Here is a 27987-nt window from a genome sequence, read left to right as displayed (position 1 = left end):
CACAGCTATCCAGTCTGATCAGGAACCATATCAAGCCTCTAGTCCTCACAGCTATCCAGTCTGATCAGGAACCATATCAAGCCTCCACTCCTCACAGCTACCCAGTCTGATCAGGAACCATATCAAGCCTCTACTCCTCACAGCTATCCAGTCTGATCAGGAACCATATCAAGCCTCTACTCCTCACAGCTATCCAGTCTGATCAGGAACCATATCAAGCCTCTACTCCTCACAGCTACCCAGTCTGATCAGGAACCATATCAAGCCTCTACTCCTCACAGCTATCCAGTCTGATCAGGAACCATATCAAGCCTCTACTCCTCACAGCTATCCAGTCTGATCAGGAACCATATCAAGCCTCTACTCCTCACAGCTACCCAGTCTGATCAGGAACCATATCAAGCCTCTACTCCTCACAGCTATCCAGTCTGATCAGGAACCATATCAAGCCTCCACTCCTCACAGCCAGCCAATCTGATCAGGAACCATATCAAGCCTCTACTCCTCACAGCTACCCAGTCTGATCAGGAACCATATCATGATCAGGCGTGCCTCTACTCCTCACAGCTATCCAGCCTGATCAGGAACCATATCAAGCCTCTACTCCTCACAGCTACCCAGTCTGATCAGGAACCATATCAAGCCCCTACTCCTCACAGCTATCCAGTCTGATCAGGAACCATATCAAGCCTCTACTCCTCACAGCTATCCAGTCTGATCAGGAACCATATCAAGCCTCTACTCCTCACAGCTACCCAGTCTGATCAGGAACCATATCAAGCCTCTACTCCTCACAGCTATCCAGTCTGATCAGGAACCATATCAAGCCTCCACTCCTCACAGCCAGCCAATCTGATCAGGAACCATATCAAGCCTCTACTCCTCACAGCTACCCAGTCTGATCAGGAACCATATCATGATCAGGGGCCGTATGGATCAAGCCTCTACTCCTCACAGCTATCCAGCCTGATCAGGAACCATATCAAGCCTCTACTCCTCACAGCTACCCAGTCTGATCAGGAACCATATCATGATCAGGGGCCGTTTGGATCAAGCCTCTACTCCTCACAGCTATCCAGTCTGATCAGGAACCATATCAAGCCTCCACTCCTCACAGCTATCCAGTCTGATCAGGGACCGTACATGTCAAGCCTCTACTCCAGGGTTCTTCAATCCCGGTCCTGGAGGGCCAACACTTCTGTTTTTATTTCTACCTGGTAGTTAATTGCACTCACCTGGTGTCCCGGGTCTGAATTAGCCCCTGATTAGAAGGAGAGGATGAAAAACAGAGGTGTTTCGCCCCTCCAGGACCGGAATTGAAGAACCCTGCTCTACTCCTTACAGCCAGCCAGCCTGATCAGGAACCACATGTATCAAGCCTCTACTCCTTACAGCCAGCCAGTCCGATCAGGGAGCTGAATCAAGCCTCTACTCCTTACAGCTACCCAGTCTGATCAGGAACCATATCATGATCAGCTTCAAGCCTCTACTCCTCACAGCTACCCAGTCTGATCAGAAACCATATCAAGCCTCTAGTCCTCACAGCTATCCAGTCTGATCAGGAACCATATCAAGCCTCTAGTCCTCACAGCTATCCAGTCTGATCAGGAACCATATCAAGCCTCCACTCCTCACAGCTACCCAGTCTGATCAGGAACCATATCAAGCCTCTACTCCTCACAGCTATCCAGTCTGATCAGGAACCATATCAAGCCTCTACTCCTCACAGCTATCCAGTCTGATCAGGAACCATATCAAGCCTCTACTCCTCACAGCTACCCAGTCTGATCAGGAACCATATCAAGCCTCTACTCCTCACAGCTACCCAGTCTGATCAGGAACCATATCAAGCCTCTACTCCTCACAGCTACCCAGTCTGATCAGGAACCATATCAAGCCTCTACTCCTCACAGCTACCCAGTCCGATCAGGAACCATATCAAGCCTCTACTCCTCACAGCTACCCAGTCTGATCAGGAACCATATCAAGCCTCCACTCCTCACAGCCACCCAGTCTGATCAGGAACCATATCAAGCCTCCACTCCTCACAGCTACCCAGTCTGATCAGGAACCATATCAAGCCTCCACTCCTCACAGCTACCCAGTCTGATCAGGAACCATATCAAGCCTCCACTCCTCACAGCTCCCCAGTCTGATCAGGAGCCATATCAAGCCTCCAGTCCTCATGGCTACCCAGTCTGATCAGGGACCATATCAAGCCTCCACTCCTCACAGCTATCCAGTCTGATCAGGAGCCATATCAAGCCTCCACTCCTTACAGCTATCCAGTCTGATCAGGAACCATATCAAGCCTCCACTCCTCACAGCTATCCAGTCTGATCAGGAACCATATCAAGCCTCTACTCCTCACAGCTATCCAGTCTGATCAGGAACCATATCAAGCCTCTACTCCTCACAGCTACCCAGTCTGATCAGGAACCATATCAAGCCTCTACTCCTCACAGCTATCCAGTCTGATCAGGAACCATATCAAGCCTCCACTCCTCACAGCCAGCCAATCTGATCAGGAACCATATCAAGCCTCCACTCCTCACAGCTACCCAGTCTGATCAGGAACCATATCAAGCCTCCACTCCTCACAGCTACCCAGTCTGATCAGGAACAATATCAAGCCTCCACTCCTCACAGCTCCCCAGTCTGATCAGGAACCATATCAAGCCTCCACTCCTCACAGCTATCCAGTCTGATCAGGAGCCATATCAAGCCTCCACTCCTTACAGCCAGCCAGTCTGATCAGGGACCATATCAAGCCTCCACTCCTTACAGCTATCCAGTCTGATCAGGAACCATATCAAGCCTCTACTCCTTACAGCCACCCAGTCTGATCAGGGACCGTATCAAGCCTCTACTCCTTACAGCCACCCAGTCTGATCAGGGACCGTATCAAGCCTCTACTCCTCACAGCTACCCAGCCTGATCAGGAACCATATCAAGCCTCTACTCCTCACAGCTACCCAGCCTGATCAGGGACCATATCAAGCCTCTACTCCTCACAGCTACCCAGTCTGATCAGGAACCATATCAAGCCTCCACTCCTCACAGCTACCCAGTCTGATCAGGAACCATATCAAGCCTCCACTCCTCACAGCTATCCAGCCTGATCAGGGACCATATCAAGCCTCCACTCCTCACAGCTACCCAGTCTGATCAGGGACCATATCAAGCCTCCAGTCCTCACAGCTATCCAGTCTGATCAGGGACCATATCAAGCCTCCACTCCTCACAGCTACCCAGCCTGATCAGGGACCATATCAAGCCTCCAGTCCTCACAGCTACCCAGTCTGATCAGGAACCATATCAAGCCTCCAGTCCTCACAGCTACCCAGTCTGATCAGGAACCATATCAAGCCTCCAGTCCTCACAGCTATCCAGTCTGATCAGGGACCATATCAAGCCTCCACTCCTCACAGCTACCCAGCCTGATCAGGGACCATATCAAGCCTCCACTCCTCACAGCTACCCAGTCTGATCAGGGACCATATCAAGCCTCCACTCCTCACAGCTACCCAGTCTGATCAGGGACCATATCAAGCCTCCACTCCTCACAGCTACCCAGCCTGATCAGGGACCATATCAAGCCTCCACTCCTCACAGCCAGCCAGCCTGATCAGGGACCATATCAAGCCTCCACTCCTTACAGCTATCCAGCCTGATCAGGGACCATATCAAGCCTCCACTCCTCACAGCTACCCAGCCTGATCAGGGACCATATCAAGCCTCCACTCCTCACAGCTACCCAGCCTGATCAGGGACCATATCAAGCCTCCACTCCTCACAGCTACCCAGCCTGATCAGGGACCATATCAAGCCTCCACTCCTCACAGCCAGCCAGCCTGATCAGGGACCATATCAAGCCTCCACTCCTCACAGCCAGCCAGCCTGATCAGGGACCATATCAAGCCTCCACTCCTCACAGCCAGCCAGCCTGATCAGGGACCATATCAAGCCTCCACTCCTCACAGCCAGCCAGCCTGATCAGGGACCATATCAAGCCTCCACTCCTCACAGCCAGCCAGCCTGATCAGGGACCATATCAAGCCTCTACTCCTTACAGCCACCCAGTCTGATCAGGAACCATATCAAGCCTCCAGTCCTCATGGATACCCAGCCTGATCAGGAACCATATCAAGCCTCCAGTCCTCATGGCTACCCAGCCTGATCAGGAACCATATCAAGCCTCCAGTCCTCATGGCTACCCAGCCTGATCAGGAACCATATCAAGCCTCCAGTCCTCATGGCTACCCAGCCTGATCAGGAACCATATCAAGCCTCCAGTCCTCATGGCTACCCAGCCTGATCAGGAACCATATCAAGCCTCCAGTCCTCATGGCTACCCAGCCTGATCAGGAACCATATCAAGCCTCCAGTCCTCATGGCTACCCAGCCTGATCAGGAACCATATCAAGCCTCCAGTCCTCATGGCTACCCAGCCTGATCAGGAACCATATCAAGCCTCCAGTCCTCATGGCTACCCAGCCTGATCAGGAACCATATCAAGCCTCCAGTCCTCATGGCTACCCAGCCTGATCAGGGACCATATCAAGCCTCCAGTCCTCATGGCTACCCAGCCTGATCAGGGACCATATCAAGCCTCCAGTCCTCATGGCTACCCAGCCTGATCAGGAACCATATCAAGCCTCCAGTCCTCATGGCTACCCAGCCTGATCAGGAACCATATCAAGCCTCCAGTCCTCATGGCTACCCAGCCTGATCAGGAACCATATCAAGCCTCTACTCCTTACAGCTATCCAGTCTGATCAGGAACCATATCAAGCCTCTACTCCTTACAGCCACCCAGTCTGATCAGGGACCATATCAAGCCTCTACTCCTTACAGCCACCCAGTCTGATCAGGGACCATATCAAGCCTCCAGTCCTCATGGCTACCCAGCCTGATCAGGAACCATATCAAGCCTCCAGTCCTCATGGCTACCCAGCCTGATCAGGAACCATATCAAGCCTCCAGTCCTCATGGCTACCCAGCCTGATCAGGAACCATATCAAGCCTCCAGTCCTCATGGCTACCCAGCCTGATCAGGAACCATATCAAGCCTCCAGTCCTCATGGCTACCCAGCCTGATCAGGAACCATATCAAGCCTCCAGTCCTCATGGCTACCCAGCCTGATCAGGAACCATATCAAGCCTCCAGTCCTCATGGCTACCCAGCCTGATCAGGAACCATATCAAGCCTCTACTCCTTACAGCTATCCAGTCTGATCAGGAACCATATCAAGCCTCTAGTCCTCATGGCTACCCAGCCTGATCAGGAACCATATCAAGCCTCCAGTCCTCATGGCTACCCAGCCTGATCAGGAACCATATCAAGCCTCTACTCCTCACAGCCAGCCAGCCTGATCAGGGACCATATCAAGCCTCCACTCCTCACAGCCAGCCAGCCTGATCAGGGACCATATCAAGCCTCCACTCCTCACAGCCAGCCAGCCTGATCAGGGACCATATCAAGCCTCCACTCCTCACAGCCAGCCAGCCTGATCAGGGACCATATCAAGCCTCTACTCCTTACAGCCACCCAGTCTGATCAGGAACCATATCAAGCCTCCAGTCCTCATGGATACCCAGCCTGATCAGGAACCATATCAAGCCTCCAGTCCTCATGGCTACCCAGCCTGATCAGGAACCATATCAAGCCTCCAGTCCTCATGGCTACCCAGCCTGATCAGGAACCATATCAAGCCTCCAGTCCTCATGGCTACCCAGCCTGATCAGGAACCATATCAAGCCTCCAGTCCTCATGGCTACCCAGCCTGATCAGGAACCATATCAAGCCTCCAGTCCTCATGGCTACCCAGCCTGATCAGGAACCATATCAAGCCTCCAGTCCTCATGGCTACCCAGCCTGATCAGGAACCATATCAAGCCTCCAGTCCTCATGGCTACCCAGCCTGATCAGGAACCATATCAAGCCTCCAGTCCTCATGGCTACCCAGCCTGATCAGGAACCATATCAAGCCTCCAGTCCTCATGGCTACCCAGCCTGATCAGGGACCATATCAAGCCTCCAGTCCTCATGGCTACCCAGCCTGATCAGGGACCATATCAAGCCTCCAGTCCTCATGGCTACCCAGCCTGATCAGGAACCATATCAAGCCTCCAGTCCTCATGGCTACCCAGCCTGATCAGGAACCATATCAAGCCTCCAGTCCTCATGGCTACCCAGCCTGATCAGGAACCATATCAAGCCTCTACTCCTTACAGCTATCCAGTCTGATCAGGAACCATATCAAGCCTCTACTCCTTACAGCCACCCAGTCTGATCAGGGACCATATCAAGCCTCTACTCCTTACAGCCACCCAGTCTGATCAGGGACCATATCAAGCCTCCAGTCCTCATGGCTACCCAGCCTGATCAGGAACCATATCAAGCCTCCAGTCCTCATGGCTACCCAGCCTGATCAGGAACCATATCAAGCCTCCAGTCCTCATGGCTACCCAGCCTGATCAGGAACCATATCAAGCCTCCAGTCCTCATGGCTACCCAGCCTGATCAGGAACCATATCAAGCCTCCAGTCCTCATGGCTACCCAGCCTGATCAGGAACCATATCAAGCCTCCAGTCCTCATGGCTACCCAGCCTGATCAGGAACCATATCAAGCCTCCAGTCCTCATGGCTACCCAGCCTGATCAAGAACCATATCAAGCCTCTACTCCTTACAGCTATCCAGTCTGATCAGGAACCATATCAAGCCTCTAGTCCTCATGGCTACCCAGCCTGATCAGGAACCATATCAAGCCTCCAGTCCTCATGGCTACCCAGCCTGATCAGGGACCATATCAAGCCTCCAGTCCTCATGGCTACCCAGCCTGATCAGGGACCATATCAAGCCTCCAGTCCTCATGGCTACCCAGCCTGATCAGGAACCATATCAAGCCTCCAGTCCTCATGGCTACCCAGCCTGATCAGGGACCATATCAAGCCTCCAGTCCTCATGGCTACCCAGCCTGATCAGGGACCATATCAAGCCTCCAGTCCTCATGGCTACCCAGCCTGATCAGGGACCATATCAAGCCTCCAGTCCTCATGGCTACCCAGCCTGATCAGGAACCATATCAAGCCTCCAGTCCTCATGGCTACCCAGCCTGATCAGGGACCATATCAAGCCTCCAGTCCTCATGGCTACCCAGCCTGATCAGGAACCATATCAAGCCTCCAGTCCTCATGGCTGCCCAGCCTGATCAGGGACCATATCAAGCCTCCAGTCCTCATGGCTACCCAGCCTGATCAGGGACCATATCAAGCCTCCAGTCCTCATGGCTACCCAGCCTGATCAGGGACCATATCAAGCCTCCAGTCCTCATGGCTACCCAGCCTGATCAGGAACCATATCAAGCCTCCAGTCCTCATGGCTACCCAGCCTGATCAGGGACCATATCAAGCCTCCAGTCCTCATGGCTACCCAGCCTGATCAGGAACCATATCAAGCCTCCAGTCCTCATGGCTACCCAGCCTGATCAGGGACCATATCAAGCCTCCAGTCCTCATGGCTACCCAGCCTGATCAGGAACCATATCAAGCCTCCAGTCCTCATGGCTACCCAGCCTGATCAGGGACCATATCAAGCCTCCAGTCCTCACGGCTACCCAGCCTGATCAGGGACCATATCAAGCCTCCAGTCCTCATGGCTACCCAGCCTGATCAGGGACCATATCAAGCCTCCAGTCCTCATGGCTACCCAGTCTGATCAGGAACCATATCAAGCCTCCAGTCCTCATGGCTACCCAGCCTGATCAGGGACCATATCAAGCCTCCAGTCCTCATGGCTACCCAGCCTGATCAGGGACCATATCAAGCCTCCAGTCCTCATGGCTACCCAGCCTGATCAGGGACCATATCAAGCCTCCAGTCCTCATGGCTACCCAGCCTGATCAGGGACCATATCAAGCCTCCAGTCCTCATGGCTACCCAGCCTGATCAGGAACCATATCAAGCCTCCAGTCCTCATGGCTACCCAGCCTGATCAGGGACCATATCAAGCCTCCAGTCCTCATGGCTACCCAGCCTGATCAGGAACCATATCAAGCCTCCAGTCCTCATGGCTACCCAGCCTGATCAGGGACCATATCAAGCCTCCAGTCCTCATGGCTACCCAGCCTGATCAGGAACCATATCAAGCCTCCAGTCCTCATGGCTACCCAGCCTGATCAGGAACCATATCAAGCCTCCAGTCCTCACGGCTACCCAGCCTGATCAGGAACCATATCAAGCCTCCAGTCCTCATGGCTACCCAGCCTGATCAGGAACCATATCAAGCCTCCAGTCCTCATGGCTACCCAGCCTGATCAGGAACCATATCAAGCCTCCAGTCCTCATGGCTACCCAGCCTGATCAGGAACCATATCAAGCCTCCAGTCCTCATGGCTACCCAGCCTGATCAGGAACCATATCAAGCCTCCAGTCCTCATGGCTACCCAGCCTGATCAGGAACCATATCAAGCCTCCAGTCCTCATGGCTACCCAGCCTGATCAGGAACCATATCAAGCCTCTACTCCTTACAGCTATCCAGTCTGATCAGGAACCATATCAAGCCTCTAGTCCTCATGGCTACCCAGCCTGATCAGGAACCATATCAAGCCTCCAGTCCTCATGGCTACCCAGCCTGATCAGGGACCATATCAAGCCTCCAGTCCTCATGGCTACCCAGCCTGATCAGGGACCATATCAAGCCTCCAGTCCTCATGGCTACCCAGCCTGATCAGGAACCATATCAAGCCTCTACTCCTCACAGCTACCCAGTCTGATCAGGAACCATATCAAGCCTCTACTCCTCACAGCTATCCAGTCTGATCAGGAGGTGGGGGTTGGTCCTATGATCCCTGATCAGCCCTACAGATGGACAGGGAGGTGGGGGTTGGTCCTATGATCCCTGATCAGCCCTACAGATGGACAGGGAGGTGGGGGTTGGTCCTATGATCCCTGATCAGCCCTACAGATGGACAGGGAGGTGGGGGTTGGTCCTATGATCCTAGATCAGCCCTACAGATGGACAGGGAGGTGGGGGTTGGTCCTATGATCCCTGATCAGCCCTACAGATGGACAGGGAGGTGGGGATTGGTCCTATGATCCCTGATCAGCCCTACAGATGGACAGGGAGGTGGGGGTTGGTCCTATGATCCCAGATCAGCCCTACAGATGGACAGGGAGGTGGGGGTTGGTCCTATGATCCCTGATCAGCCCTACAGATGGACAGGGAGGTGGGGGTTGGTCCTATGATCCCTGATCAGCCCTACAGATGGACAGGGAGGTGGGGGTTGGTCCTATGATCCCTGATCAGCCCTACAGATGGACAGGGAGGTGGGGGTTAGTCCTATGATCCCTGATCAGCCCTACAGATGGACAGGGAGGTGGGGGTTGGTCCTATGATCCCTGATCAGCCCTACAGATGGACAGGGAGGTGGGGGTTGGTCCTATGATCCCTGATCAGCCATACAGATGGACAGGGAGGTGGGGGTTGGTCCTATGATCCCCTGATCAGCCCTACAGATGGACAGGGAGGTGGGGGTTGGTCCTATGATCCCTGATCAGCCCTACAGATGGACAGGGAGGTGGGGGTTGGTCCTATGATCCCTGATCAGCCCTACAGATGGACAGGGAGGTGGGGGTTGGTCCTATGATCCCTGATCAGCCCTACAGATGGACAGGGAGGTGGGGGTTGGTCCTATGATCCCTGATCAGCCCTACAGATGGACAGGGAGGTGGGGGTTGGTCCTATGATCCCTGATCAGCCCTACAGATGGAAAGGGAGGTGGGGGTTGGTCCTATGATCCCTGATCAGCCCTACAGATGGACAGGGAGGTGGGGGGCGGTCCTATGATCCCTGATCAGCCCTACAGATGGACAGGGAGGTGGGGTTGGTCCTATGATCCTAGATCAGCCCTACAGATGGACAGGGAGGTGGGGGTTGGTCCTATGATCCCTGATCAGCCCTACAGATGGACAGGGAGGTGGGGGTTGGTCCTATGATCCCTGATCAGCCCTACAGATGGACAGGGAGGTGGGGGTTGGTCCTATGATCCCTGATCAGCCCTACAGATGGACAGGGAGGTGGGGGTTGGTCCTATGATCCCTGATCAGCCCTACAGATGGACAGGGAGGTGGGGGTTGGTCCTATGATCCCTGATCAGCCCTACAGATGGACAGGGAGGTGGGGGTTGGTCCTATGATCCTAGATCAGCCCTACAGATGGACAGGGAGGTGGGGGTTGGTCCTATGATCCCTGATCAGCCCTACAGATGGACAGGGAGGTGGGGGTTGGTCCTATGATCCCTGATCAGCCCTACAGATGGACAGGGAGGTGGGGGTTGGTCCTATGATCCCTGATCAGCCCTACAGATGGACAGGGAGGTGGTGGTTGGTCCTATGATCCTAGATCAGCCCTACAGATGGACAGGGAGGTGGGGGGTTGGTCCTATGATCCCTGATCAGCCCTACAGATGGACAGGGAGGTGGGGGTTGGTCCTATGATCCCTGATCAGCCCTACAGATGGACAGGGAGGTGGGGGTTGGTCCTATGATCCCTGATCAGCCCTACAGATGGACAGGGGAGGTGGGGGTTGGTCCTATGATCCTAGATCAGCCCTACAGATGGACAGGGAGGTGGGGGTTAGTCCTATGATCCCTGATCAGCCCTACAGATGGACAGGGAGGTGGGGGTTGGTCCTATGATCCCTGATCAGCCCTACAGATGGACAGGGAGGTGGGGGTTGGTCCTATGATCCCTGATCAGCCCTACAGATGGACAGGGAGGTGGGGGTTGGTCCTATGATCCCTGATCAGCCCTACAGATGGACAGGGAGGTGGGGGTTGGTCCTATGATCCCTGATCAGCCCTACAGATGGACAGGGAGGTGGGGGTTGGTCCTATGATCCCTGATCAGCCCTACAGATGGACAGGGAGGTGGGGGTTGGTCCTATGATCCCTGATCAGCCCTACAGATGGACAGGGAGGTGGGGGGTTGGTCCTATGATCCCTGATCAGCCCTACAGATGGACAGGGAGGTGGGGGTTGGTCCTATGATCCCTGATCAGCCCTACAGATGGACAGGGAGGTGGGGATTGGTCCTATGATCCCTGATCAGCCCTACAGATGGACAGGGAGGTGGGGGTTGGTCCTATGATCCCTGATCAGCCCTACAGATGGACAGGGAGGTGGGGGTTGGTCCTATGATCCCTGATCAGCCCTACAGATGGACAGGGAGGTGGGGGTTGGTCCTATGATCCCTGATCAGCCCTACAGATGGACAGGGAGGTGGGGGTTGGTCCTATGATCCCTGATCAGCCCTACAGATGGACAGGGAGGTGGGGGTTAGTCCTATGATCCCTGATCAGCCCTACAGATGGACAGGGAGGTGGGGGTTGGTCCTATGACCCTAGATCAGCCCTACAGATGGACAGGGAGGTGGGGGTTGGTCCTATGATCCCTGATCAGCCCTACAGATGGACAGGGAGGTGGGGGTTGGTCCTATGATCCCTGATCAGCCCTACAGATGGACAGGGAGGTGGGGGTTGGTCCTATGATCCCTGATCAGCCCTACAGATGGACAGGGAGGTGGGGGGTTGGTCCTATGATCCCTGATCAGCCCTACAGATGGACAGGGAGGTGGGGGTTGGTCCTATGATCCCTGATCAGCCCTACAGATGGACAGGGAGGTGGGGGTTGGTCCTATGATCCCTGATCAGCCCTACAGATGGACAGGGAGGTGGGGGTTGGTCCTATGATCCCTGATCAGCCCTACAGATGGACAGGGAGGTGGGGGTTGGTCCTATGATCCCTGATCAGCCCTACAGATGGACAGGGAGGTGGGGGTTGGTCCTATGATCCCTGATCAGCCCTACAGATGGACAGGGAGGTGGGGATTGGTCCTATGATCCCTGATCAGCCCTACAGATGGACAGGGAGGTGGGGGTTGGTCCTATGATCCCTGATCAGCCCTACAGATGGACAGGGAGGTGGGGGTTGGTCCTATGATCCCTGATCAGCCCTACAGATGGACAGGGAGGTGGGGGTTGGTCCTATGATCCTAGATCAGCCCTACTACTCTCAGATGCTTAATAATTATGGTCCCAGACACAACCTTTCTGGAATGAGAAGTATCCCAACCTGTGTGTTTAATCAATCAGTTACGAAACCCCCCGATGGTTGCTACATTCTGAGTGACTGCTCTCTAGACAATCAGTGACTAACTCTGAGGATGAGTCCCAAATGGCACCCTATTCCCTATATAGTGCACTACTTTAGACCAGGGCCCTACTGGGTCTGGTCAAAAGTAGTGCACTATATAGGGTGCCATTTGGGACTAATAGGGTTTGTCATCAGGTATAGTCATATATATATATAGACGCTCCGAGGCCGGGGGAACAGTATTCTAGACGGACCACCACACAGAGAGACATGAAGCTGCTACATATTCTCTGCTTCTACCTGGCTGTCCTCGCCTCCACTTGGGTACGATAACATATTGATTCATTATTTATCATTGTAATTTAATAGGTGTAATAATACTTTATTTAATAATAACAATAATAATAGATAGGATTTCTTTAGCACTTTTTCTAGATAACATATATATTCATTTACATTGCATTTTCTGATTTATTTGTCAGATGCCTTTTTGGAAATATGTTTTTTTTTAAATATACAGCGCCTTCAGAAAGTATTCATACCCCTTGACTTATTCCACATTGTGTTGCGTTACAGCCTGAATTTAAAAATGGATTCAATAGATTTGTTTCTCTCACCCATCTTACACAGTACCCCGTAATGACAATAGTGAAAACACGTTTTTAGAAATCTTTGCACATTTATTGAAAATGAAATACAGAAATATCTCATTTACATAAGTATTCACACCCCTGAGCCAATACTTTGTAGAGGCACCTTTGGCAGCTTTCTGGGTAAGTTTATGTGATCCTCTGTAGCTCAATTGGTAGAGCATGGTGCTTGTAACGCCAGGGTAGTGGGTTCGATCCCCGGGACCACCCCATACGTAAAAAATGTATGCACACATGACTGTAAGTCGCTTTGGATAAAAGCGTCTGCTAAATGGCTTATTATTATTATTATTATTATTATTATTATTATTATTATTATTTCTAAGAGCTTTCCACACCTGGATTGTGCAACATTTGCCCATTATTCTTTAGTATTAGGATTTTGCCTGTGCTTAGCTCCATTCCATTTATTTTTTATCCTGATAAACAGTCCTTAAAGATGACAAGCATACACATAACATGATGCAGCCACCACTATGCTTGAAAATATGGAGAGCGGTACTCAGTAATGTGTTGGATTGGATTTGCCCCAAACATAACACTTTGTATTCAGGACAAAAAGTGAATTGATTTGTCACATTTCTTGCAGTATTACTTTAGTGCCTTGTTGCAAAAAGGATGCATGTTTGTAGAATACTTGTATTCTGTACAGGCTTCCTTCTTTTCACTCTGTCATTTAGGTTAGTATTGTGGAGTAACTACAATGTTGTTGATCCATCCTCAGTTTTCTCCTATCACAGCCATTCAACTCTGTAACTGTTTTAAAGTCACCATTGGCCTCATGGTGAAATCCCTGAGCGGTTTCCTTCCTCTCCAGCAACTGAGTTAGGAAGGACACCTGTATCTTTGTAGTGACTGGGTGTGTTGATACACCAAACCAAGTGTAATTAATAACTTCACCATGGTCAAAGGGATATTCAATGTCTGCTTTTTAATTTTTACCCAACTACCAATAGGTGCCCTTCTTTGCGAGACATTGGAAAACCTCACTGCTCGACTGAGGGATCTTACAAATAATTGTATGTGTGGGGTACAGAATGAGGTAGTCATTCAAAAATCATGTTAAACACTATTATTGCACACAGAGTGATTCCATGCAACTTATTATGTGACTTGTTAAGAAAGATTTTACGTATTTATGCTTGCCATAACAAAGGGGTTCAATACTTATTGACTCAAGAAATTTAAGCTTTTCATTTTTAATACATTTGTAAAAATTTCAAAAACCATAATTCCACTTTGACATTATGGGGTATTGTGTGTAGGCCAGTGACCAGTGGGACAAGGTAGGGGTGGTATACAGAAGATAGCCCTATTTGGTAAAAGACCAAGTCCATATTATGGCAAGAACACCTCAAATAAGCAAAGAGAAATGACAGTCCATCATTTTTATTTTTTATGTTTTACCCACTATCTACATTTTATGGACACAGTCAATTTTACAATAATTACATTTTGTTTGTTCTTTCTCCTGAACTTCTTCTACTCTCAACCTCTCCGATCATTTTCATGATGTCCATCCGGTTTGCTTCTATATGCCATATCTTTCTAACTGTGCTCTTTCACAAAAGCTCCCAACCTACAACCCATACACTTATTATGGACACAGTATGCTTTACATTATTAGTTATCTTGTTATTAGTTGTTGTTAGTTGTTATTAGTCCCATCCTTCAACTCCATTCAACACCTCCCATCTGTCTCTTAACACCATCCATATAGGATTTCTATTTGCCATATATATTTCAACTGTACTGTGATGTCTTACAAAAGTTCTGAACCTTTCTATTCTCATTGTTTCTACAGATTGTGAAAGAATTAAAAATAAACATTTTTGCTAATAGTATTATTATGTTATTGATCGATTGACTATGACTTTTCAGATCACCCAGTAGTGCTATCTGCAGGGTTAGCTCCAGGTAAATATTGCAATCCTTTAGCCATTCCTGGACCTGTGTCCAAAAACAAGCTACAAATGGACAGTACCAAAACAAATGATCTCATGATTCTGTCTCTTCACAGCAAAATCTGCTGGGAAGATTGTATCCCCCATATAAATAACATTCTATTGGTAGCAATAATAATTTAAATTGAAAGATTCTAAGTTTTGAATCTGGTGTCGTTTTGCGTATCAGTTCATAAACACTATGCCATGGGATCGGTACGTCAACTATTTTGCAATCTATATGGGACGGCTGTCAATCCTTTGGTCCTTAAATGAAACTGATATAATTTTTTATTTATCACAATTTTCCTTAACCAATTATGTTCTTTAATGCAAGGCCGACAGACAAGTTCCTTACTTTCTCCCCCTTCCACTTTCCTCTTCCATTTTTGCGGTAATGCTGCAATTATTTGGTTGTAATTTTGGGTAGAGCAGACATTTCCATATGTTTTTGTTAGCTGCATGTGCGACATAACTCCACCAGTCCTACCGATGATATCATTTACGAAGATTATACCTTTTTTAAAAATTTTGTCAAAAAATAACGTTTTTTTGTCAATTAGTATATTTGAATTTAACCACAATATTTGTTGCATTATTTGTTCTGTAGTTTCTGGAGGATTAAATTGAAATTGCAACCAACTTTCTATGGCTTGTTTTAGAAATAGTGGTATCTGGGAGATGATTTCCTTTTCATATCACTGACAGTGAGAGGTTGTAATCTGAATAAAGGGAAAAAGGCCATTCTTGAACATAAGGGTGAGACAATCTTACTAATTTGCTAGAGAACCAGTTCAAATTTAAGTATAACTTTTGTATGACTGAAGCTTTTAGTGATAGGTCTAATGCTTTAATATTTAATAATTTCTGTCCTCCGAATTCATATTCATTATATAAATAGGCCCGTTTAATTTTGTCTGGCTTGCCGTTCCAAATAAAATTTTATATTTTTTTCTCATATCATTTAAAAAACTGTTCGCTAGGCATAGGCAAGACCATAAGCAAATAGGTAAACTGGGATAATACTAAAGAGTTAATCAGGGTGATTTTTCCACAAATTGACAGGCACCCACCTTTCCATGGTAGCAAGATCTTATCTATTTTTGCTAACTTTCTATTATAATTTATTGAAGTGTGTCACGCCCTGACTTATGGGACTCTAGTATGTTGAGTCATGGTGTGGAGTTCTATGTTGTATTTTCTATGTTCTCATTCTAGGTTGGGTGTTTCTATGTTTGGCCGGGTGTGATTCCCAATCAGAGGCAGCTGTCGCTCGTTGTCTCTGATTGGGGATCATACTTAAGTAGCCTGTTGGCACTCATTAGTTGTGGGATCTTGTTCCGTGTAGAGGCTTGTATTTAGCCTGAGGACGTCACGTTACGTTGTTTTGTTCGTGTGTTTATCTTTATAATAAACATGTATGCATTTCACGCTGCGCCCTGGTCTGACCCGTACTTCACCGAGCGTGACAGAAGAACCCACCAAACACAGACCAAGCAGCGTGCCCAGGAGCAGCAGACACCTTGGACACAGGTAGTGGAGCAGAGATCATGGACTTGGGGGGAGATAAGAGAGGATCTGGCCAATTAGATGGAGGCCCTGAAAGGGATGAGGGTGGAGAAGGAGAGAGTAGCCGATAGCGGGCAAAGGAGGAAGCCCAGGCAGGAGAGAAGAAACGGCGACCCAAGAGGACGCGGTCACGACGAAAGCCCGAGAAGCAGCCCCAACTAAGAAGCGTGTGACCGTGCAGGCTCCATGTTATGCGGAGCTACGCACTGTGTCGCCAGTGTGCCAGCACAGTCCAGTGCATCCTGTGCTAGCGCCACGCACGTGCCGTGCGAAAATGGGCATCCAACCAGGACGGGTTGTGCCAGCTCTCCGTACCTGCTCCCCGCACCAAGCCAGTGGTGCGTGTCGCCAGTCCGGCCCGGCCCGTTCCTGCTCCTCGCACCAGACCAGGGGTGCGTGTTCCCAGTCCGGTCCGGCCCGTGCCTGCTCCTCGCACCAGACCAGTGGTGCGTGTGTCCAGTCCGGCACGGCCCGTGCCCGTTCCACCGATGCCTGATCCAGCTCCGGTCAGCTGCTCCACTCCAGAGCTAGAGCAGTCCGCTCCACCGGTGCCTAGTCCAGCTCCGGTCAGCGGCTCCAGTCCAGGCCCAGACGTCAGCCCTTCTCCAGGTTCGAGGTCTCCCACGCCAGGGTCCAGACAGGGCTTGGTGTATTGTGGAATGCCCACCCGGACCCTACCCTGTTATGTCAGGTTTGTGCGGTCGGAGTCCGCACCTTTGGGGGGGGGGGGTACTGTCACGCCCTGATTTATGGGACTCTAGTTTGTTGAGTCAGGGTGTGGATATATATGTTAGTATTTCTATGTTTGCATTCTATGTTGGGTGTTTCTATGTTTGGCCGGGTGTGATTCCCAATCAGAGGCAGCTGTCGCTCGTTGTCTCTGATTGGGGATCATACTTAGGTAGCCTGTTGGCAATCAGTTGTTGTGGGATCTTGTTCCGTGTAGAGGCTTGTTTTGTGTTTAGCCTGAGGACTTCACGTTACGTTGTTTTGTTGTTTTTGTTCAAGTGTTTATTCTTTATTATAAACATGTATGCATTTCACGCTGTGCCTTGGTCTGACCCGTCCTTCAACGAACGTGACAAAATGAGATCATTTATTTCCTTTGGGATATGTATTCCGAGTATAGCCACATCACCATCAGACCATTTTATTGGTAAACTACATGGCAATGTAAATGTTTTATTTTTTATTGATCCAATACGTAATATAGTACATTTGTCATAATTTGGTTGTAATCCAGAGAGGTTAGAACATGTATCTAGATCCTCTATGAGGCTGTGGAGTGATTCTAGTTGTGGATTTAAAAGAAAACATGAATCATCAGCGTACAATGACACCTTTGTTTTTAAGCCCTGGATTTCTAATCCCCTGATTTTATTGTTAGCTATTAAAATCAGATCCAACATCTCGATGGCCACAATAAATAGAAATGCCGATAGTGGACAACCTTGTTTCACTCCTCTTGACAGTTTAAAACTTTCTGAGAAATAGCCATTATTTACTATTTTACACCTAGGGTTACTATATATGATTTTGACTCATTTTATAAGAGATTCTCCAAAATTGAAATGCTCCAGGCATTTATATATAAACCCAAGTCGTACTTTATCAAATGCCTTTTCGAAGTCTGCTATGAATAGCAGGCCTGGTTTCTCTGATTTTCCATAATGTTCTATTGTTTCCAATACTTGCCTTATATTATCTCCAATGTACAGTGGGGAAAAAAGTATTTAGTCAGCCACCAATTGTGCAAGTTCTCCCACTTAAAAAGATGAGAGAGGCCTGTAATTTTCATCATAGGTACACGTCAACTATGACAGACAAATTGAGAAAAGAAATCCAGAAAATCACATTGTAGGATTTTTTATGAATTTATTTGCAAATTATGGTGGAAAATAAGTATTTGGTCACCTACAAACAAGCAATATTTCTGGCTCTCACAGACCTGTAACTTCTTCTTTAAGAGGCTCCTCTGTCCTCCACTCGTTACCTGTATTAATGGCACCTTTTTGAAATTGTTATCAGTATAAAAGACACCTATCCACAACCTCAAACAGTCACACTCCAAACTCCACTATGGCCAAGACCAAAGAGCTGTCAAAGGACACCAGAAACAAAATTGTAGACCTGCACCAGGCTGGGAAGACTGAATCTGCAATAAGTAAGCAGCTTGGTTTGAAGAAATCAACTGTGGGAGCAATTATTAGGAAATGGAAGACATACAAGACCACTGATAATCTCCCTCGATCTGGGGCTCCACACAAGATCTCACCCCACAAGAACGGTGAGCAAAAATCCCAGAACCACACGGGGGGACCTAGTGAATGACCTGCAGAGAGCTGGGACCAAAGTAACAAAGCCTACCATAAGTAACACACTACGCCGCCAGGGACTCAAATCCTGCAGTGCCAGACGTGTCCCCCTGCTTAAGCCAGTACATGTCCAGGCCCGTCTGAAGTTTGCTAGAGTGCATTTGGATGATCCAGAAGAGGATTGGGAGAATGTCATATGGTCAGATGAAACCAAAATAGAACTTTTTGGTAAAAACTCAACTCGTCGTGTTTGGAGGACAAAGAATGCTGAGTTGCATCCAAAGAACACCATACCTACTGTGAAGCATGGGGGTGGAAACATCATGCTTTGGGGCTGTTTTTCTGCAAAGGGACCAGGACGACTGATCCGTGTAAAGGAAAGAATGAATGGGGCCATGTATCGTGAGATTTTGAGGGAAAACCTCCTTCCATCAGCAAGGGCATTGAAGAGGAAACGTGGCTGGGTCTTTCTGCATGACAATGATCCCAAACACACCGCCCGGGCAACGAAGGAGTGGCTTCGTAAGAAGCATTTCAAGGTCCTGGAGTGGCCTAGCCAGTCTCCAGATCTCAACCCCATAGAAAATCTTTGGAGGGAGTTGAAAGTCCGTGTTGCCCAGCGACAGCCCCAAAACATCACTGCTCTAGAGGAGATCTGCATGGAGGAATGGGCCAAAATACCAGCAACAGTGTGTGAAAACCTTGTGAAGACTTACAGAAAACGTTTGACCTGTGTCATTGCCAACAAAGGGTATATAACAAAGTATTGAGAAACTTTTGTTATTGACCAAATACTTATTTTCCACCATAATTTGCAAATAAATTCATTAAAAATCCTACAATGTGATTTTCTGGAAAAAAAATATATAATTTTGTCTGTCATAGTTGACGTGTACCTATGATGAAAATTACAGGCCTCTCTCATCTTTTTAAGTGGGAGAACTTGCACAATTGGTGGCTGACTTTTTTTCCCCACTGTATTATCCTAGCAAATAATTACTGCGGTACATCCCATACCCCCCCCCCACTGTGTTCTTGGGGACCTTCAATGCTGCAGAAATGTTGTGGTACCCTTCCCCAGATCTGTACCTCGACACAATCCTGTCTCAGAGTTCTACAGACAATTCCTTCGACCTCATGGCTTGGTTTTTGCTCTGACATGCACTGTCAACTGTGGGACCTTATATAGACAGGTGTGTGCCTTTCCAAATCATGTCCAATCAATTGGATTGACCACAGGTGGACTCCAATCAAATTGTAGAAACATCTCACGGATGATCTATGAGAACAGGATGCACCTGAGCTCAATTTCGAGTCTCATAGCGAAGGGTCTGAATACTTATGTAAATAATGTATTTCTGTTTTTGAATGTGTAAACATTTGTAAAAACCTGTTTTTGTTTTGTCATTATGGGGTATGTGTGTAAATTGCTGAGGAATATATTTAATCCATTTTAGAATAAGGCTGTAACGTAACAAAATGTGAAAAAAGTCAAGGAGTCTGAATACTGTACATTGTACAGTACTATATATAATATGTGTTTAAATTAAAGCTTTGTCTTATCCTCTGGGTTCATCTAGTTGATATGTAGTTGATTATATTTTATATAATGTATTCCATGTGAAATATTGAGTATAAGTGGTTTCTGGGGCATGTAGATATGGACTAGGAGGCTTTAAGCACAAGTTGAACTATACAGTGACAAAGATTATGAGTTCAGTATTTTTTATCTTAAATATGTTAACACACATTTGTTGTTGTTTTATTCTTATTGCTTTAAATCTCTCTCGCTCTCTCTCTCTCTCTCTCTCTGTCTCTCTCTGTCTCTCTCTCTCTCTATCTCTGTCTCTCTCTCTCTCTCTCTCTCTCTCTCTCTCTCTCTCTCTCTCTCTCTCTCTCTCTCCCTCTCTCTCTCTCCTCACCCATCTCTCTCTCACTCTCTCTCAGGCTGAGGACATAGCGACCATATTGAACCCTCGTGGAGCCAGGCCAGTAGAACATGGCTACAAGGCTGATAAATGTGCCACAGAGAAGAACTGGCCTTTCTGCTCAGATGATGACTGGGTAAATCACTGTTTCTCTTCACTTATAGGATGACTTTCAAATAGAAAGACACTTTTAGATATATACAAACCTTCTGTCTATGTCCTGTACTATAACTCCTCCCCTCTTCTCCCCTCCCCCCCCTCATCTCATCTTCTCTCCTCTTCTTCCTCCTCCTACTCCCCAGGGTCCTAAGTGCCCGTCAGGCTGTCGTATCCAGGGTCTGTTAGACAAGGCAGACCATTCCCTGCTGAAGAAGATAGTGAAGATTAGGCAGCTCCTAGACCAGAGCAGAGCCAAACACCGCTCTGCCGACCAGGCTTCCAAACAGACCTATGACTACCTCAAGGAGAAACTCACCTCCAATGCAGGTGAGATGGGATCATAGTGATTGATTGATTGATTGATTGATTGATTGATTGATTGATTGATTGATTGATTGATTGATTGATTGATTGATTGGAGGGGTGAACGGTCAGCTATTCTTTTTATTTTTTTTATGTCTTGTTTTGGTTCTCTCTCAAAGGCTGACATTCTCTTTTTATCTTTTTCTCTCTCTCTCCCTCTCTCTCTCCCTCTTCTCACTCTCTCTTTCTCTCTCTCTCTTTCTCTCTCTCCCTCTCCTTCTTTCTCTCTCTCTCTCTCTCTCTCTCTCTCTCTCTCTCTCTCTCTCTCTCTCTCTCCTCTCTCTCTCGCTCTTTCTCTCTCTCTCTCTTTCTACAACCATGCTGAATGCCTGCGTCAGAGGGTCTCTCTCTCTGTCTCTCGCTTTTCTATCTATCTATCTATCTATCTATCTATCTATCTATCTATCTATCTATCTATCTATCTATCTATCTATCTATCTATCTATCTATCTATCTATCTATCTATCTATCTATCTATCTATCTATCTATCTATCTATCTATCTATCTATCTATCTATCTATCTATCTATCTAATCTATCTCTCTCTCTCTCTCTCTCTCTCTCTCTCTCTAGCTCTCTCTAGCTCTCTCTCTCTAGCTCTCTCTCACATCTCTTTCTATCAATGTATCTACCTCTCTGCATAGATGCTAACCATTCCTCCCCTCTGTCCCAGGTAATGACAACAGCTTCTATGACCTGGCAGAGCGTCTCCGTCAGAGGATCGTTGACATCAAGATTAAGATAGACCGCCAGCTGAGGATCCTCAACGCTCTGAAGACCAGCATCAAAGAACAGGTTATAGACATGCAGAGACTGGAGGTGAGATTAAGATTTCAGATTGATGATGATGATGATGGTGATGAAGACCAGGTTCAGAGACCAGCTTCTAGAGTTATATGAAGACATGGTGATAGGAGGAAGAGTGCTGAAAAACACTTTTTTATTGACCTCCTTTCTCCCCCCCTTCTCATCTCCTCCCCCCCACCATCTCCTTCCTCCAGGTGGACATTGACATCAAGCTGCGCTCCTGTAAGGGATCTTGTAAGGGCTATGCTGAGTTCTCCATTGAGAAAGAATCTTACATGGCCCTGGACAAGCAGATGGACCAGCTGGAAGCCCACAGCGTTCAGTCTGTCGAGACCATCGGCTCGCTGCACGTCATGAAGAGCCGCCCGCTTAAAGACGTCGTGGTCGACAGGTGAGGAGGAGGAGAAGGAGGAAGATGCTGCTTTCTTTTTCTTCTCCCCCCCAACTCTCCTCCCCCCTCCCTTCTCCCCTTCCATCTCCTCCCCCCTCCCTTCTCCCTTCTCCATCTCCTCCCCCCTCCCTTCTCCCCCTCCATCTCCTCCCCCCTCCCTTCTAATCTCCTCTTCTCCTCCCCCCGTACCCTTCTCTCCCCCCCAACTCTCCTCTCCCCCCTCCCTTCTCCCCTTCCATCTCCTCCCCCCTCCCTTCTCCCCCCTCCATCTCCTCCCCCCTCCCTTCTCCCCCTCCATCTCCTCCCCCCTCCCTTCTAATCTCCTCTTCTCCTCCCCCCGTACCCTTCTCTCCACCCCCCACTCTCAGCAAGTACAAGTCCGGCCTGGCTGAGGAGCAGAAGCAGGATTTCTTCCCGGAGGTCCGGACCGTGAAGCTGACCTTGGAGAACCAGGGGCCCAGCGCGTCGTCTGCCGCCACTGCCAGCAAGGTCCCGGGTACGCACTTCAAGCCTTCGACTTCAGGGTCTTCATCGTCATCGGGTTTGTCGACGGGATCGGGGTCGGGGACGAAGGACGGGCAGAGGAAAACGATCACGGAGCTGGGTGGTGGTGGGGAGACGAGGGGGGATGGAGTCGGGGACTTCTTTAAGGGGATGGGTGGATTCGGTGGTGGGGTGGGAAATCTTGGAGGCGGAGATTTCGCCACTACTGGTCACCAGACCACTCAGACGTCGAGCTGTACCAAGACAATGAGGAAAACGATAGTATATACGATGGATGGGCCAGTGGAGCGCATCGAGGAAGTATCGGGCGGACCCGGCTGTGAGGCGCTGAAGCTCGGTGGCGGAGGAGGAGGGACAGGCGGCTTCTTCCCATCCCTCACCTCCACCTCTTCCTCATCCTCCTCTTCCTCCTCGTTCACCAAAACCACGAGCCGTGGCGGCACCAAGGGAGGCAGTAGCATCCTGACCAGCACCAAGACCGGCGGCACTGGCGGCAGTTTCGGAGGTGATCCATTCGGAATGGATCTCGGAGCGTTCCTGCGTGGGAACGAGGAAGACGACGTCCCGGATTTCCACGCCCGCAGTGTGAAGACTAGCGTCCGGAGTGAGCGGCAGGCGGATTATGTGGGAAAAGGTACATCTGACCTGGAGTAACCGCCCAGCAGTTGACCTAGCTAGCCGCTGTTAGCCGCTGTTAGCATCTTAGCCTAGCAGCCGTTAGCAATTAGCATGTTAGCCTAGCCTCCATTAGCACCTTAGCCAAACTGCCATTAGCAATTAGCACCTTACACTAGCAGCAGTTAGAGGTTAGCGTTTTAGCCAGCAGCTTTTAGCTTCTTAGCTAGCAGTCAGAAGTGAAACATTGCTATTTTTGTCATAGCTCAAAGCAAAGACTAGATTGTAAAATTAACTTTCAGAATCTGATGAAACAGTAGCCTAATTAACAAAGATTTGTAAGGTAGTTCAGCCATTGCTCATATGATGTGTTTGTGGCCCAAAAAATTTAACAAATTGTATAAAACTTTACAGAGATACTGTATAAGCTATGCTGTACTATACATATTACTGAATGCTCATGAAATATTCAATGGATAACAAACAGAAGTGTAATCATGTAGTTCTATTGGGGAGAACAATAAGTTATATTCACTGAAAAGGACAATACTAAATTCACTACTGAATTCCGGTCTCTCCATTCTTCCTGGATCCTCCTAATCCGTGGCCTCTCCATCTGCTTTCAGATTGCTCTGACATCCAACGGAACCATCTCACAGGGGAAAAGAGCGGCCTGTACAAAATTAACCTCTCTCCCCCATCTCCGAACGGGGCAGTGGAGGTTTACTGCGACCAGGAAGGGCTCCTAGGAGGTTGGACCCTGGTCCAACAGAGAACGCATGGGGAGGTTAGCTTCAACCGGTCCTGGGCAGACTACCAGAAGGGGTTCGGAAGGGTGGACGGCCAGGGTAAAGGGGAGGTATGGCTGGGGTTAAAACACCTCCATCTTCTGACCCGGGAGGAGAGCATGTTGAGGGTGGAACTAGAAGACTGGGAGGGAGGGGTGGCGACCGCCGAGTACACAGTGAAAGTGGGGTCCGAGGCTGACGCGTATCAGTTGACTGTGGCGGAGTATACGGGTGACGCGGGGGACGCCTTAGTCAAGGGGGAGTCCAGTTTGGGGAGTCAAGGGTCACCCGGTGTGGGGTTGGGGTCGTTCCTCTCCCACCAGGGGATGAAGTTTAGTACCTTCGATAAGGATAATGACCGATGGGAGGAGAGCTGTGCGGAGATGTACGGTGGTGGCTGGTGGTATAATAACTGTCAGAGTGCAAACTTAAACGGAGTGTACTACAAAGGGGGGAAGTATGATCCTGGTAGAAACGTTCCATATGAGATAGAAAATGGAGTAGTGTGGTTGACATACAAACCAGCTGACTATAGTCTGAAGACCACCCGAATGAAGATACGACCACTCGCTATGGTCTGAGAGAGGGAGGGAAGGAGAGGATGAGAGGAGGGAGAGGGGAAGTAGTGGGGGTAGAATAGGGGTAGGGTGGGGGGAGAGAGAAGGGGGAAGGGGGAGAGAGAGAGAGAGAGAGAGAGAGAGAGAGAGAGAGAGAGAGAGAGAGAGAGAGAGAGAGAGAGAGAGAGAGAGAGAGAGAGAGAGAGAGAGAGAGAGAGAGAGAGAGAGAGAGAGAGAGAGAGAGAGAGGAGAGAGAGAGAGAGAGAGAGAGAGAGAGAGAGAGAGAGAGAGAGAGAGAGAGAGGACAAGGAGGGAGAGAGGGAGAGAGAGAGAGGACTAGGAGGGAGAGAGAGAGAGAGAGGACGGGAGAGAGAGAGAGAGAGAGGACTAGGAGGGAGGGAGGGAGAGAGAGGACTAGGAGGGAGAGAGAGAGAGAGGACAAGGAGGGAGGGAGGGAGAGAGAGAGGACTAGGAGGGAGGGAGGGAGGGAGAGAGAGAGAGAGAGGACAAGGAGGGAGGGAGAGGGACAGAGAGGGAGAGAGAGAGAGCGATTGCTGACTGTTGATTCTGTGAGTAGATGATTAAATGTCATTTTGTTTTTCTGACCCTGTGAATTATGTCAATGTACTGAAATGTTAATGTAAAAACAAACAACCAGGTAACCTCTGAACCAACCAGCTACTGCTAGTGTTCAAATAACTGTTCTAAGAACAGAAGGGGTTCTAAGAACTACAGTAGAACATCTGTTAGAACGTCTAAACCAAGCTACTGCTAGTGTTCAAATAAATGTTCTAAGAACAGAAGGGGTTCTAAGAACTACAGTAGAACATCTGTTAGAACGTCTAAACCAAGCTACTGCTAGTGTTCAAATAAATGTTCTAAGAACAGAAGGGGTTCTAAGAACTACAGTAGAACATCTGTTAGAACGTCTAAACCGATCTACTGCTCAAACAATAAAGACGTGTTCACTTCAAGTTGGTGGTTTGGGTTGTATGTTTTGTTAAATGTCTTTCATTATTGTTATTAGATGTTTCTTTATTCAGTGTGTGTGTATTTAGTTTACTGTTCAAACTACTACAGTAGAGCTATTCAAAAGTTAGCAGGTAACATGTCTCTTTTATAGTGTAAACATAAATCAATTACAGCATTAATAACACATCCCACTGGGCACAGACGTCAGTTCAACGTCTACTTTTGATTTACATTTGGTTGAGTTGTCAACTAACGTGAATTCAACGTGAAATCAACCAAAGATTCCACCCTGTATAGCCCTATACATTAAGAATATATATACATTTACATTTTACATTTTAGTCATTTAGCAGACGCTCTTATCCAGAGCGACTTACAGGAGCAATTAGGGTTAAGTGCCTTGCTCAAGGGCACATTTACGTCATTTAGCAGACGCTCTTATCCAGAGCGACTACAAATTGGTGCATTCACCCTATAGCCAGTGGGATAACCACTTTACAATTGGGATATAATATTATATACATTGAGAATATATTAAGCTGAATATCTTAGTTAGGCCTATTGAGGGAAGTCCTAACGTCCGGTACATTTTGAATTAGTCTCCCGTTGACATCAATGCATGACTAAGTGAGAGTTTTGACTTAATCGGAGTGGGTTCAGGCAAACTTGGTTTGACATTTAGAACTTCAATGGACGCCATCTTGGCACCAAAAAGACTAATAGATAGGGGAGATTGGGGTAAGGTGAGCCGTTTTTTCCCATTCAGCATCACTCCGTCAAGGGAAATATTGTATTCTTTCTAACAATGATATCTACCTATATTATATTCCAGGATGGTGTGTATCCCTGGAAATAATCAGAATCAATGTTATCATTACAGTTTTGATAACATAGCTTGTCCCCCAAAAAAAGTGGGCTCTTGGCACAACTTACCTCGGGTGTGGGGTAAGTTGAGCTGAGGGACAGGATAAGTTGAGCTGAGGGACAGGGTAAGTTGAGCTGAGGGACAGGGTAAGTTGAGCTGAGGGACAGGGTAAGTTGAGCTGAGGGACAGGGTAAGTTAAGCTGAGGGACAGGGTAAGTTGAGCTGAGGGACAGGGTAAGTTGAGCTGAGGGACAGGATAAGTTGAGCTGAGGGACAGGGTAAGTTGAGCTGAGGGACAGGGTAAGTTGAGCTGAGGGACAGGGTAAGTTGAGCTGAGGGACAGGGTAAGTTGAGCTGAGGGACAGGGTAAGTTAAGCTGTGGGACAGGGTAAGTTGAGCTGAGGGACAGGGTAAGTTAAGCTGAGGGACAGGGTAAGTTGAGCTGAGGGACAGGGTAAGTTGAGCTGTGGGACAGGATAAGTTAAGCTGAGGGACAGGGTAAGTTGAGCTGTGGGACAGGGTAAGTTGAGCTGAGGGACAGGGTAAGTTGAGCTGAGGGACAGGGTAAGTTGAGCTGAGGGACAGGGTAAGTTGAGCTGAGGGACAGGATAAGTTAAGCTGAGGGACAGGGTAAGTTGAGCTGAGGGACAGGGTAAGTTGAGCTGAGGGACAGGGTAAGTTGAGCTGAGGGACAGGGTAAGTTGAGCTGAGGGACAGGGTAAGTTGAGCTGTGGGACAGGATAAGTTGAGCTGAGGGACAGGGTAAGTTGAGCTGTGGGACAGGGTAAGTTGAGCTGAGGGACAGGGTAAGTTGAGCTGAGGGACAGGGTAAGTTGAGCTGAGGGACAGGGTAAGTTGAGCTGAGGGACAGGGTAAGTTGAGCTGAGGGACAGGGTAAGTTGAGCTGAGGGACAGGGTAAGTTGAGCTGAGGGACAGGGTAAGTTGAGCTGAGGGACAGGGTAAGTTGAGCTGTGGGACAGGGTAAGTTGAGCTGAGGGACAGGGTAAGTTGAGCTGAGGGACAGGGTAAGTTGAGCTGTGGGACAGGGTAAGTTGAGCTGAGGGACAGGGTAAGTTGAGCTGAGGGACAGGGTAAGTTGAGCTGAGGGACAGGGTAAGTTAAGCTGAGGGACAGGGTAAGTTGAGCTGAGGGACAGGATAAGTTAAGCTGAGGGACAGGGTAAGTTGAGCTGAGGGACAGGATAAGTTGAGCTGAGGGACAGGGTAAGTTGAGCTGTGGGACAGGATAAGTTAAGCTGAGGGACAGGGTAAGTTGAGCTGAGGGACAGGATAAGTTGAGCTGAGGGACAGGGTAAGTTGAGCTGTGGGACAGGATAAGTTAAGCTGAGGGACAGGGTAAGTTGAGCTGAGGGACAGGGTAAGTTGAGCTGAGGGACAGGAT

General features: G+C 48.7%; 1 protein-coding gene across 1 annotated transcript; it reads left to right on the top strand.

The window, feature by feature from the left end:
• Nucleotides 1–12376: 12376 nt before the first annotated feature.
• fga (fibrinogen alpha chain) lies at nt 12377–24827 on the top strand. The gene is made up of 7 exons (XM_041882315.2): nt 12377–12483; nt 20584–20700; nt 20867–21050; nt 21760–21905; nt 22088–22284; nt 22653–23422; nt 24030–24827. The coding sequence occupies exons 1-7, from the start codon at nt 12430–12432 to the stop codon at nt 24770–24772; spliced, it is 2211 nt and encodes a 736-aa protein (XP_041738249.2). The 5' UTR covers nt 12377–12429; the 3' UTR covers nt 24773–24827.
• Nucleotides 24828–27987: the final 3160 nt, after the last annotated feature.

This window comes from Coregonus clupeaformis, chromosome 8 (genome assembly GCF_020615455.1).
Source record: "Coregonus clupeaformis isolate EN_2021a chromosome 8, ASM2061545v1, whole genome shotgun sequence".
In the NCBI taxonomy this organism is placed as follows: Eukaryota; Metazoa; Chordata; class Actinopteri; order Salmoniformes; family Salmonidae; genus Coregonus; species Coregonus clupeaformis.
This window is presented reverse-complemented; position numbering and strand designations above follow the sequence as displayed.

Coding starts and splice junctions, on each gene's coding strand:
- fga (XM_041882315.2), top strand. CDS start 12,430: ATGAAGCTGCTACATATTCTCTGCTTCTACCTGGCTGTCCTCGCCTCC. Junction 20,701..20,866: donor TCTGCTCAGATGATGACTGG/GTAAATCACTGT, acceptor CCTACTCCCCAG/GGTCCTAAGTGCCCGTCAGG. Junction 21,051..21,759: donor GAAACTCACCTCCAATGCAG/GTGAGATGGGAT, acceptor CCTCTGTCCCAG/GTAATGACAACAGCTTCTAT.